The sequence below is a fragment of the Elephantulus edwardii genome, unplaced genomic scaffold, assembly GCF_000299155.1.
Source record: "Elephantulus edwardii isolate Elephantulus edwardi_28Jun2011 unplaced genomic scaffold, EleEdw1.0 scaffold00224, whole genome shotgun sequence".
NCBI classification, from domain to species: Eukaryota; Metazoa; Chordata; class Mammalia; order Macroscelidea; family Macroscelididae; genus Elephantulus; species Elephantulus edwardii.
The window spans coordinates 571,562-585,308 of NW_006399974.1; the positions used below are offsets into that span (position 1 = coordinate 571,562).

Here is a 13,747-nt window from a genome sequence, read left to right on the forward strand (position 1 = left end):
AAGTATGTCAGACAAAGCTTCAGAATCCTTGACTCCAGGGAACATTCTGGCTTAATCCTCTCCAGGACAAATCTGTTTGTTCTCCTAGCAGTCCATATTCAACACTCTTCTCCAGCACCACAACTCAAAGGCATCAATTCTCTTTCTATCATCTCTATTCACTGTCCAACTGGAGGTAAGGCTTTTAAAACTACATCTCACATACTTAGGACATGTTGCCAGGAAGGATCAGTTCTTGTGGAAGGACAGCATGCTTAGGAAGACACACAAAACAATAAACATTATTACAAATATAATAAGGTTTTTGAAAAAAAGTTTCTCATCTTACCCTGTCTAGTTCCAGTGTAAACTTCTGATCCCATGACTGATTGGAAATGGGTTTCCAGCTTGTTTGACCAGCTACGGTATTATCTAGCTTCAAAACAGCGCACACATCATCTAAAATGAGAATATATATAACTTTTAAAAATACAAGTACTATTTTTATAGCAACAAGTTTTTATTAATCTTTGAAAGAGTTTTCATAATTAATGCTGAAGCTTTCGAATTGCAAAGTCTCCTGAATTGTTCTCTGTATTTAAAAAAAAACACAACAAAACCCCCACAAAAATGTATTAACTGCTACCTACTCTGTTTATACTAGAATGTGTCAAAGATAGAGCTGGTGGCAGGTGTCTGCAATACTGTGTATGTGTATCAGTATCAATGAGATGGCTTTGTCCTCCTCTATAGTTGCTATTTCCAACATTAAGAATTGTTAACTTAGTTCTGTATTTTCACAAAACACCACATGCCCCAAAGCCTCTCTCTTTTTACAGAGAGACACACTCCCATATTCTACATTTTTATCATAATATACATTTTTATTTACTACCCTCAAAGTATTTTGTGACCCTCTTACATGTTACTGGAAATTTTCCACAAACCTCACTTCCATTTATTATTGGGATACCAGGTTGCTATCAATAAATACGGTTGTTTCTCTCTTTCATAGTCACTGACCCAGATCAGAGTCATAACTGACCTTTGAGCAGACTTCCAAGGTTGTCAATGACAGAGAAGAATAGTACCCATCTTTCTCCCACAAAGTAGGCGGTGGATTAGAAATGTCAAAGCATGGCCTTGGATTAGCAGCATAACTCTCTACAGACCATGCCACCAGAGCTTCCTAGTGCTTTCTACAGTAATCATCAAAATATCAATGTTTAGTTTGGAAGTGTCCCAAAACCATTTATGGGATCAAGAAATATCAATATTAAAATACAGCTTTCATAAGCTTTGTGTATGTTTATTTGGCATAAAGAACAATGTTCAATATTTCATCCTTTTGTAAAAGTTAATGCCTTATATCATGGTTTTATGATATACTTCTAATAGAGTAAATTTTGTTGCCTTTGTTATTTTCCTGTCATTGTGGCTTTTTATATTGTAAAGTTAAAATGTGGAAATCTTAATTTTAAAGGTTTTTTTGTGAATATTCTCAATCATCTCTGTTCTCAATGTTAAGTGTCTTATAAAAGTTCTTTAAATTGTTATATAAATTATGTGAAAAAATTTTGTTACTGAACTGGACAAGTCATCAGTTTTTAGGAGATTTCGACTACTTCCACTTCTATTTTTACTCGTTCTGCTCATGAACGATGATCTTGTTTCACTTGGACTCCAGCCAGGTAGAACCACTGATGCTGCTTTTGATCGTCCGGGGACATTTTCTAGGATATCTTGGCAGCCCATAAGACGAACTTCCAGGGTACCTGTTAGCAAACAGAAAAAAACCCTATTTTTACTATAAAGAATTAAGTATTTGTTAAACTATTTTCTTAAAATAAATCCCACAAAACAATACCCTCAAGAAAGAATATGCTTAAATAATAAACTATTTTTTCAGAGGAAATTTTTCTTATTATAATTAGAGAAATTAAATAAAAACTCACAATAAGGCAATCAGAAGAAATGTTATGGAAAGGCAAGAGTATCTCTCAAGAGCTGTCAGTAGGGAACAAAATGGAATACTTATATACTTGATCATTTATAGAATCATACAGAGCATACAATAGGGTAAAATGAAAGTCAAATAATATGTTTATTGCAATAAACATGGAAAACAGAAACAAGGAAACTTAACCTGCAAATTAATACTTCTATTTAGCTATTGTTAGATGTCACTGAGAATGGTATAAAGACCCTAAAAACACTAAACACTGTCCTATCCTCATCCTTTCTATATTTAGTATTATATCTAACATTCATATTTAGTAGTTATAATTAACATAGGAAAGAATTTCTTCTCTTTAATAAAGAAACGTGTGGGGTTTTTATTCTTTTTCTATTGTGGTTGGTGTTGGTGTTATGTGCCATCGAGTCACCTGCGACCCATAGCGACTTTCTGTACAATAGCTCAAAACCGTGCCCTGTCCTGAGCCAGTCTACACACTAACCCTCAGTTTCTGTATCAATCGATCTCATCTGGGGTCTTCCTCTTGGGTGCTGTTCCTCCACTCTTCTGAGCATGATGCCCTTCTCCAAATATCAGTCCCTCCTGGCCACGTGACCAAAGTATGTGAGCTGGAGCTTCAAAATCCTAGCCTCTTAGTAGAAATTTGGTTTCACTCTCTCCAAGACAGACCTTTTTTTTTTCTTACGAGCCCATGGTTTGTTCAAGACTCTTCTCCAGCACTACAATTTGAAAACATCAATTCTTCTGTCATCCTTAGTCACTGTCCAACTCTCTAAAACATAACAAATAATTGAGAAGACCATGGCCTGGATTAGGTACACTTTTGTATCTAGACTGACATCATTGCTCTTCAGCACTCTGGAGAGGCCGATGACAACAGATTTTTTCCCAACGCAATTCATCTTTTGATTTCCTGACTGCTGGTGTTAATTAAGAGTGCTGACTGTGCAGCTGGGGAAGCTGTAATTATTAGCAACCTCAATCTCTTCTCCATATGTAATGGTGCTGCCAACTGGCCCAGTGGTGAGAATCTTTGTCTTCTTGATGTTGAACTTCAATCCACTCCTTGAACTTCTGTAGCAAGGGCTTCAGGTCCTGTTCAGTTTCAGAAAGCAGGGCTATGTCATCTGCATAACAGATTGTTGATGAGTCTTTCTCCAATCCTGATGCCACATTGCTCCTCACAAAGCCCTGCTCCTCAAATGACCTCTTCTACATATAGATTGAAAAGGTATGGAGACAACATTCCTGATACACTCCTTTCCTGGTTTTGAACCATACAGAGTGTTTCCTTGCTCTGTTCTGAGGACTGTTCCTGGTCCAAGTATAGGTTTGCATACGCACAATTAGTTCTGGGTTTCCCATTCTCCTCAAGGTTAGCCACAATTTGTTGTGATCCACAATCAAATGCCTTTACATAATCAATGAAACACAGACATTCTTTTGGTACTCTGCTTTATGCCAAGATCCATTTTACACTGGCAATAATGTCTCTAGTGCCACAACCTCTTCTAAACCCAGTTTGTATTTCTGGTACTAGAATTGCAAACTATCTTCATTTCCAACTGTTTATTTGTAAAGTTAATTAAATGCAATTTCCTTAAGCATAAAAATACTACAGGTGTTTATGGAAAAAGAAAAATTTCCGTTAGGTCACTTTAGCATATTAGAAATACCAAATGGTACTTTAGTAGTATGTTGTTGTTGTTGTGTACAGTAGAGTCAGAACTGACCCATAACTGGACCTCCAGTGGGTTTTTAGAGGCAGTTAATCGCACATGAGCAGACTGCCCATCTTTCTCCCACAGAGAAGCTAGTGGACTTGAACCATGTGCCTTCAAGATTGCAGCGCAGCTTCATGCCAGTAGGCCATCATAACTCCCTATACCAGCACTCAGTAGTACACACAGCACTACATTTTAGGAAGAGCACTTCCAGGTAAGGGTTGTTCCATTAATGTTGAAATGGAAAATTATTTAAAATTTGTTAAAAATTATTTCGTGAACAACACAAGGACCAACCTTGGGGGAAAAAAAATCTGCACACAATCTACAGGTGATCCTTAAGTGGTATTGGTTTGGCCTGTACAGGTCCACTTACACTGTGTTCAGTGTGTCACGAATTGGCAATGTTTAGACAGCTAGTACAAAATAAAGCCCCTGCCTAATCCTCAAATAACAGTAACAAATATCCACTAAATGTTCTGTGCTAGAGGCAAGGATGAAATTTAAGTATATGTTCTAATTTTTATTTAAAAAACCTCAACATTCAAGTGGAATGGAAGAAGTATTTCTATTTGTAGATGACATATGACATATATTAGTTAGTTGTAGCCCTGTATTGCAGAAATTAGTGAATTTACAGAAGTAGTCTTAAGAGAGCTAATAAATGAAATCAGTAAAACTGAAAGAACAAGATTCAACATGAAAAAATAAGCTGTATTTCCCTCTCCAAGCAATAAACCTTGATAAAAGAGCCTTGATAGTGCACTTTGCTGAGAACCACACAGTAGTTGGAAACTACTAGTTGTTCTGAAGGAGAGAAGTGAAACAATATGCTTCCATAAAGGTTAAAGGTTATAGTCTTGGAAACTCTACAGGATCATTCATTTCTAAGCTGGTCCTATAGGGTCACTTTGAGTAGAAACTGACAGGCCAGCAAAAGGTTTTGTTTCATTTAGTGTTCATGGAAACAAAGTACAAATGGAAATACAAAATCTATGTAAACGCTCATTAAAATGAATTAAAAAAGTGAAATATAATACAAAATCTTATGAAGAATTTAAAAAGTTTTTAAAAAATAAAATGGAAAAATAAAAATTTCAGTTAGTTGTAAACAATTTTCTTTACAATCATAACGAATAAAATAGTTAAGAATAAATCTAGCCAAAGAAGTAGAAGAGTTGTACTCTTAAAATCATAAAACATTCCCAAAAGAAAGAAGATTGTTATGAATGTAAAGATAGCTTATTGGGTTTATGGACTGCAAGACTTAATACTGTGAAGATGGCAGTACTTCTTAAAGAGATTACATATTCACTGTAATTTCTGTGAAAAACTCACCAGAATATTTAGCAGAATGTAAAATTGCATGGAATTGCATGAGACTCTGAATAGTAAAATAATTTTCAAATAGAAGAATGAAGCTGGAAGACTCACACTTTTAATTTCATTATTTACTACAAAGCAACAGTAATCAAAACAATGTAGTACTGGCACAAAGATAGGCATACATATCAAAGGAACAGAAGTGTGAGTCCACCAGTAAGAAAGCCACTCATCTTTCCTTCAATTTTTTTTTTTTAAAGAAACAAGAGGGGCAAAATCACTGAGGCGAGAAAAACAGTATCTTCAACAAGCAATGCTGAACAACTAGATAGCTACATTCAAAACAATGAACATAAACTCTTTAATACATACCACACATAAAAATCAATGAAAAATGGATCAGAGACTAAAATATAGGAGGTTAGAAATTCTTTGGGAGTAAATAGAGGTAAATTTTCATGATCTTGGATTTAGCACTTATTTGTTACGATAGTAAAACAAAACATCCAATGCAACAAAAAAGTATAAAATTTTAATGCAACAAATATCCAGAGTAAAATGACAAAGCTTTAAAGGAGAAAATAACTAAAAAACCTGTTTTTCTGATAAGGTTATAAATGCCCAGCATATTAAGAACATTTACTAACCAACAAAAAGACAAGCAATCTAATTTGAATATGAACTTGAACAGACATTTTTCAAAAAAAGATTAAGAGTAGAACAGACTGAGCCCAAAGCTTTCCTAGGCTGTACCCTTCATGGAAGCAGACTGCCAGTTCTCTTCTCCTGTACAGATGCTGGTGAATTCAAAGCACCAACCTTTCAGTGGGCAGCCAAGCTCTTAATCATTGAAACCTTCATGTTACTGTTAAGTATGTAAAGCAGTGCAATCATTTAGAGAATAGCTTGGTAGTTTTTCTGTAGTTAAATGCCCAAGAGAAAAATTTTTTATTACAAACTTATTTCTCCTCCTAAGCACAAAAACATGTTGTATAACCATGACAGAATATAATTCAGCTATAAAAAAGGATGAAGTATTGATATGCTAATACAAATTTATTTTTTAAAACATTAAGGAAGTCAGGCATAAAATGTCAAGTATGGTATGATTCCATTTATATAAAGTATCTAGAATAGACAAATTCACAGAGACAGAAATAGCTTAGTTAGTGGTTACCAGTGGCTATACGAAAGGAGAAATGAGGAATGACTTCTGAGTGGGTACAGGTTTTCCTACTGGGCTATAAAAATGTTTTGGAGCCAGAAAGTATTAACAGTTACACAACAACATGAATGTACTAAATGATACAGACTTATATAGTTTAAAAGGTAAATTTTTATGGGTATTTTACCAGTTTTAAAACAAGCTGTGTAACACCCTATCTCGCACTTCTCACCTCAGTTTATTTAAACAAAACTAGACATGGATCGAAGAACCCACAAGGAATACAAGCTACATACCTGTTAATGCTGCTGGTTTAGATAGTGTACTATATTGGTTTTGGGTAGATATCGTACTTTGACGTGCACTAAATGTTGGTGACGTGACAAGCGATAACTCTTCAATTATAACACTGCTTTTGGGATGATTCCTGGGAAGTTCATTTAATCTTTGCTCTAATGAGTATTTTAAAAGGTCTAGTTTCTGACTTGATTCATTAAATCTTGCTTGGGCCTTAAACAGGAAAGACAATTGTTACCATATGAATAATCACATTCTTTGAGTAATTTACTTAGTAAATACATGAAAAGTTAGATTTAAAATTACTTCTGAAAGTGCTTTTCTGTCTGTAACTTTTCCTGAGCCAAGTAATTTCATTACATTCTTTGCACCTTCTGCAACTGCAAATTCTATCCTAAAATGATGCCTTAATTCTTCCATGCGAAGTTCAAGAGGACTTATCACAGGTTTTGCTAAATGGGGAAAAAACAAACAACAAACTTAAGGAAAAAGTAACCAATTCTCGTAACATTAATACAAAATTTATCCTTAAAGAAAAAAACACTGAAACAGTATTGTATTTAATAAATAAAATGATGAAATTCAGTTTTCCATTTTAGCTATCAGGTATCTAAAAAATTTTTTTAACTATATAATTGAGCTTGAAACAGTTTCTACTTACACTTTTAACAACTAATCTTAAAGATTCCCTCTGGAACTTAAAAAAAACAAAACACTACATAAAGGAACAACACATTTTTAATAAAAATATCCATTTTAAGTATCTAAAAGCCTAGCAAAATAAAAAAATAATTCCAAATGGATTATTTCCTTTAAATAGGAGGAGCAAATATTTGAAGATATGTATATATTTTGTAAAGAGTGTAAAACACAAATAAAAAATATAATGACTTCTCTTCTTTAATTTTGAACTGCCTCTTTAACACGTGTGTTGAATACTGTATTTTAATACATTTCTGACAATAATAACAGAGGAAGCTGGCAATTTATCTCTAGTCCATTACCATTATCAAAAGCCAATTCATTGGTCTGGACTGCCTGAAGAATCTGCATTCTTATGACTTGTATTTTTGTCTTGCTGTCCTGGAGCATTTGCTGAGCTGTACCATGGAGTTTCCGATCCTATTTTAAAAAATAAAACAAAGAAAGAAAGAAAGAAAAAAGGAATTTGAAAATCTAAGCATATATGTAGAGAAAATATTTTGAGTTTTCAAGTAACATTCAAAAAAGAAACAACTGAAAAAGTTAATGAATACACTGAATATTGATGGGGTTAGGGAGGGAAATGTGCAACAAAGGAAAGAATGAAAATCCAACTTTGCTGTAAACTTTCATTAAAATTACAATGAAAAAAAAGAGGATCATTCTGGTTGTGTGACTTCCAAGCCAAATTGGTTCATTTTTCTAGTTGATGTTATGTATCACTCATTGAGAACTAACCCATAGCTGACTCTTCTATGGGTTTTCAGAGGGATTTAATTCCCCCAGGGGGAGACTCCCCATCTTTCTCCCACAGAGCTGCTGGTGGATTTGAACCTCAAACCTTCAGACTGGTAGCACAACTCCTTATCACCAAGCCACCAGAGATCCTATTCTTCTAGCAATCCAAGTTATATTAAATATTGTCTGTCAAAACCTTTGTTAGAATACATTCTTTTTCATTCTTCTTCATTAATTGTCCCATTTTCCTACATCTCTCTTTTCTTTCACTGCTGCAGAACTGGGTCTAACTTACAGCTGACCCTTCATTGGGTTTCCAGAACTGTAAATCGCAAGGCTCCTCTTTCTCCTTCAAAATGTCTGGTGGATTTGAACCATTAGAGAAAAGCAACCTTTAGTTTAACAGCATAACTCACTACAGACTACAACACCTGTGCTCTGTATGAGGAGACCGAAAATAAGATGGTTTGGCAGTCAAGTATATTTTAGTCCTCAAATGACATACTTGTAGGGAGCTCTGGTAGCCTAGTGGCAAAAAGCTGCACTGTAATCCCAGAGGTATGCAGTTCAAATCCACCAGATGATAGCTGGAGAAGGAGGCAATCTCTTCCTGTACCCATCAAATATGATTTGATGGTACACACACCAGTCACTTGGTTTTCAAATACTAGCACCCCTCAAAAGATGTCTGTGTCCTATTCCCAAAAGCCTATGAATGTGCAACCTTACACAGAAAAAATGAAATTAATGTTGCAGATGGAATTATGGTTGTTAATTAATTGTCCCTATAATATAGAGTATTCTACATTATCTGAACATTATCTACATTATCATGGTTTCAAGCTGTATGCTGAACTAATAATTCAAGAGTCTAGAGAAGAAGAATGTGGCATCAGGATTGGATGAAGACTCAACAACCTACATTATACATATGATACAACCTTGCTTACAGAATGTTAAGAGAACTTGAAGTACTTGCTGTGAAGATCAAAGACTATAGAGTTCAATATGGATTCTATCTCAAAATCAAGAAAACAAAATTTTTTACCAACGCACCAACAGACATCATCATGAGTAAAGAAAGAGACTGAAGTTGTCAATGATTTTCTTTTACTTAGATCCACAATTAACACCCAGAAGTCATGACATCTAAAGGAGTGTTGCATTGAAGAAATCTATTGTCAAGGACCTCTCTAAAGTGCTAAAGAGCAAGTATGTCAATTTAAGTACCAAGATGTACTTGGTCCAAGTCTCTGTACTTCCATTTGCTTTCTATTTCTATGTATCTGAAGGTTGGCCAGTGAATAAGATAGACAGAAAAAGGGATGCCTTAGAATTGCGATGTTGGAGAAGCATACAAGACATCTTATGGACTGCCCAAAGAAGAAATAAATCTGTCTTGGAGAAGTACAACCAAGGTGCTCCTTAGAGGGAAGGAGAGTGAAGAAACTTTGTCTCACATATTTTGGGCCTGTTGTCAGGAGGGGCCAATTCTTGGAAAAAAGGCATTATACTAGGCAGGCTGAAGTGTCTCTCTGAGAAGGTGGTCATCAAAAGATAGACTGATACAGTGACTGTAACAAAGAGCCTGAGCATATGAGAAATTGTGAAGATGGGAAGGACAAGGCAAGGTTCAGATCTTTTGTTCATAGGGTTGCTATTGAGTCACAGCCAATTAAATGGAAACAAGATATGAGTTGGGCCAGTATAAATAATCTCAAGCATCCTTAACTGTGAAAAGGGGAGGCAGAACTGGTAGTCAAAGTAATGTGATGTAAAAAAAACCAAGATACTGCTGACTTTGATGATAGGGAAAGAGGGGTCATAAACCAAGGAATAAGGGCAGTCTCAAAAAGATAGAAAAGATAGGCTCTTTCCTAAAACCTCCATAAGGAAATGCTGCCCTACTGACACCATAATTTTAAGCCAGTGAAAAGTAATTCAGACTTAACAACAAAGTTGCTGTGAACTGTATCGTCAATTCTGACTTTGAGTGCCCTACTTCTATCCCTTTAGCACGGAGTAGAACTGCCCCTCATTGTCTCCTAGGTTGGAACCTAGGAGCAGATTACCAGGTCGTTTGTTCTGTGGATCTGTCAGTGAGTCTGAACCCTACACCTTTTCATTAGCAGCCAAGTGCTTAGTCATTATGGTACCAGAGTTTATTAACTACAAAGTGGAAGATAACAAGTCTGTGTTGTTTTAAGCTATTTATTTTGTGGCAATTGGCTCCAGCAGCCACAAGAACAAATACAGAAAGAAAAGTAGGAAGGGCCAGAAGTTATTGCCATCTCTTGGTTTGATGAGTTAGAAGGTCTGAAACTCTGGTAGGCTTTTATTCACAAAAGAAATAGTATGTAAATAAAATTAAGCACCAACATAGGTATATTTATCCACAGTAAAAGTAAATTGTTGAATATTATTTAATATTTATATTCTTATCACTATGGTATTGTGGTATTATTATGGTATTAATAGTCATTGAGTTGGCTGTCAACATTTGGCCACTTCCAGCACTATAAAAGAAAGCGCTGCCAGGCTCTGCATTTTACAGGCAGATTTTTGGAAGTGTATGACTGATTACTAATACTTTCTTCCTAGACTATCCTATTCTTGAAGCTCTCCTGAAACCTGTTTAGTATCATAGCAGCATTGACACTGGTGGTGACTGAACCCAAGCTGTGCTAGTCAGAAATCAAACCTAGTATCCTGCATAGAAAGTGAGAATTCTACCACTGAACCACTGCTGACCTCTTTTCACTGAGGTAAAATCACTGCATCTACCTGGTCCCACGCCATGTCACTACAAATGTCACCCAAATTAAAGATTTGAAATATAGTTTGTATTTCTTGGAGATGAAACTGGATTAAGATTAAAACTTAGTATTCTAAAACTCAAAAATTTGAAAGGTTTAAATATATTTTGCAATCAGACAGCCCAATTTTATTTCTGCGTAAACATGGCCCAGTTATCACATAGACATCAAATTATTGAAAGCATGAAACTGACAAGTGCTGTTAGGTGCGATGGAGTTGGCTTTGAACCTTTGAACAAAACCCTACCTGATGGTGCACTTTGCTCAAAATTTCTGCTGTGCCTAAGTCTATAACTATAGCCATTCTATGTCATCATATCTCACTGAAAGTTTCTCTTTTTTGTTGAACCCTATTACACCAAGTATGATGCCATTCACCAAGAACTGGTTTCTCCTGATGACATGCATAAAGTATGTCAGATGAAGTCCTGCTATCCTTGCTTCCAAGGAGAACTTTAGCTGGACTTTTCCTTAAGATTTGTTTTATAGTCTAGTAGGCCATGACACATTCAGTATTCTTTTTTTCTACTTGGAATACCTAAAAATATGCATTAATTCTTCTCCAGTTTTCCCCTCCCACTGTCTAACTTTCATAAGCCAACGAGGTGAATGAGAATAGCACGGTTTGGATCAGGTGCATCTTAACTAATACTGAAAGTGGGGACTTATTTTTTTAGTACTTTAGAGAGGTCTTCTTCAGATTTCCCAATGCAATATATCATTTGATTTCTTGACTATTATATGGGCATGGATTATCAATGAAAGTGGAATAAATTCTTCACAACTTCAATCTTTCATCTACTTCTCAGTTGTTGCCTCTTGGTCCTACTGTATGTTTTCTGTTTCCTTTATGTTGAGTTTCTGGTGCTGCTACATTGCCAGCCAAAAGGCTGCTTCTCTGCAGTACAATGAAGGAGGCAAAAACAAGGCCATGGTTATTAACAGACTGAATTGAAGGTAAACAGTAGCTAAGTACTAGGTTGCTTTGGGTTAAAAGTAACGTAACCATGCATTTAGTAGATAAATTGATGACAGACTAACAGTGGTAAGGGGAGTTACAGGAATAAAAAAAATCAAATAAGATTTTTTTGTGTGTGTGTCCCTCCCCATAATTTTTTTAATTAATTTTAATGAAAGTTTACAGAGACTTAGGGTTTCCATTCATTCATTGTTGCATTTTTCTCCCTACCTACTTCTCCCTCCCCACCCCATTCGCTCTTCTCCTTGAAACGTAAAAGAAAATACCTAATCATATATCCGTTTTAAACAGTTCTCTCCCTCATCTGTTTCAATGCAGTAGACATCTTTATCCCCTTTCTCAGACTCCCGTCAACCCCAATGTCAGTCCCATTTTACAACAGTGACCCTATGCAATATTTGTCTTTTTGTGACTGAGATATTATACTCAGCATAATGTTCTCCAGGGTCACCCATTTTGTATAATATTTCATGAGTTCCTTGTTTTTCAATGCAGCATAGTATTCCATTGTGTGAATATACCAGAGCTTCAAGATCCATTCATTTGTTGATGGGCACTTGGGTTGTTTCCAACTCTTTGCTATTGTGAACAAAGCCACAATAAACATGGGTGTGCACCAAATATGATTTTTAATCCAGCTTTAAAAACACTAATTTTTTTAAATGTAATTACATATCAAGTTAAAATAAACTCCTTCAATACAATTGGTTAATGTGTTTTATAAAGTCTTTTGTATAGCTCAAAATAAAAACTACAGGACACAGACCATATAATATCTATAGAAGCTGAATGTTAGCAGTAAAGGTTGTTTCGTGGGACTGTTTCACAAATTAAATGAGGCTTGAGCAATTTTTTTTGGTATGGCATATATGAAGGTATTTTTGGTGCTCTTTAAGCAAAAAATAGAAGTTTATGAAAACTGTTGATTAGTTTTCAAACTACAAATGTGAGAAAACAATTACTTTCATCAATATGTACATACATTCATTTAGAAATTACAAATTTGACTCCACAGCACATAACAATGAGGACAATAGGCTACTTATATAGTTACATATATTTACAGTACTTACCTTTGATGATCCATTTGAATACATCTGTATCATGTTCTCTGCACCTTGTTTTACTTTAAGTTCTATATCCAATTGTTTTTGTAAGGCCATCAATCTATTACTGCTAGTAGAACAACGAGGGTCACTATTTGGAGTATCTGGAGTCCGTGGGCAATCTGTAGATAAAAATATTATGTTAAAATTATGTACTAGGCCAAATGGTTATTTAAAATTAGAAGATAATATTTTCAAAATATAAAGGATTTGAGTCAGCATGAAGTCACCCATATGAAATATCCTTATGTTTTCAGAAAATACAAGAACTCAAGCAAATAAAATATTTAAGTTCAGCTCTGGAACTATCAGGGGATACTGTGGTAATGAGAATGCTACAGGATGCTGTTAAGTGTCCTTGAGTTTACTACAACTCATAGTGACCCATGAAGAACAGATCTAACCCTGCCCTATCCTGCCCCATCCCGATGATCTCGGATATGCTTGAGTCCACTGGTACTCAATCCAGTTACTCTGTCAATCCATCTTGTTTAAGACCTTGCTCTTTCTCTGACTCTCCACCTTTCCCAGCATGATGTCTTTTTTCCAAGGACTGCTCCCTCCTGACATGCCTAAAGTACATGAGGTGAAGTTTCACCATCCTTGCTTCTAAGGAAGTTGATTGAATTAGATGATTAATACACAATTTATCCTTGAAACAGTTAATCCCCTACACTGTTGGCTTAGTGGTAAGAAGTTGTGCTGTAATCCCAAAGGCATATGGTTTGAACCTACCTGCTGCTCTGAGATAGATGGATGGACAATCTCCTCCTGTGTGATTTATTGCCTCTGAAAACTCTTTAGATCAGTTCTGACTCTAGGGTACACACCACCACCACCACCAACATGGATCTATACTAGACTTTGTATATGTATTTATATATAGGCTAATTCAATAAGCATATGCAGATGTATAGATATATATTAATCATTAAAATAG

General features: G+C 35.4%; 1 protein-coding gene across 2 annotated transcripts in view; it reads right to left on the bottom strand.

Annotated features, from left to right (window-relative positions):
• PKN2 (protein kinase N2) overlaps positions 1–13,747 on the bottom strand; it is a 103,697-nt gene that overhangs the window by 37,500 nt on the left and 52,450 nt on the right. For both annotated transcript variants that reach the window (XM_006898220.1, XM_006898221.1), the window contains 6 exons: positions 12,775–12,929; positions 7,471–7,588; positions 6,773–6,918; positions 6,466–6,679; positions 1,569–1,754; positions 329–438 (listed from right to left, as the gene is read on the bottom strand). In XM_006898220.1, the coding sequence (XP_006898282.1) occupies positions 329–438; positions 1,569–1,754; positions 6,466–6,679; positions 6,773–6,918; positions 7,471–7,588; positions 12,775–12,929 (929 nt within the window). The remainder of the gene's footprint in view (positions 1–328; positions 439–1,568; positions 1,755–6,465; positions 6,680–6,772; positions 6,919–7,470; positions 7,589–12,774; positions 12,930–13,747) is intronic.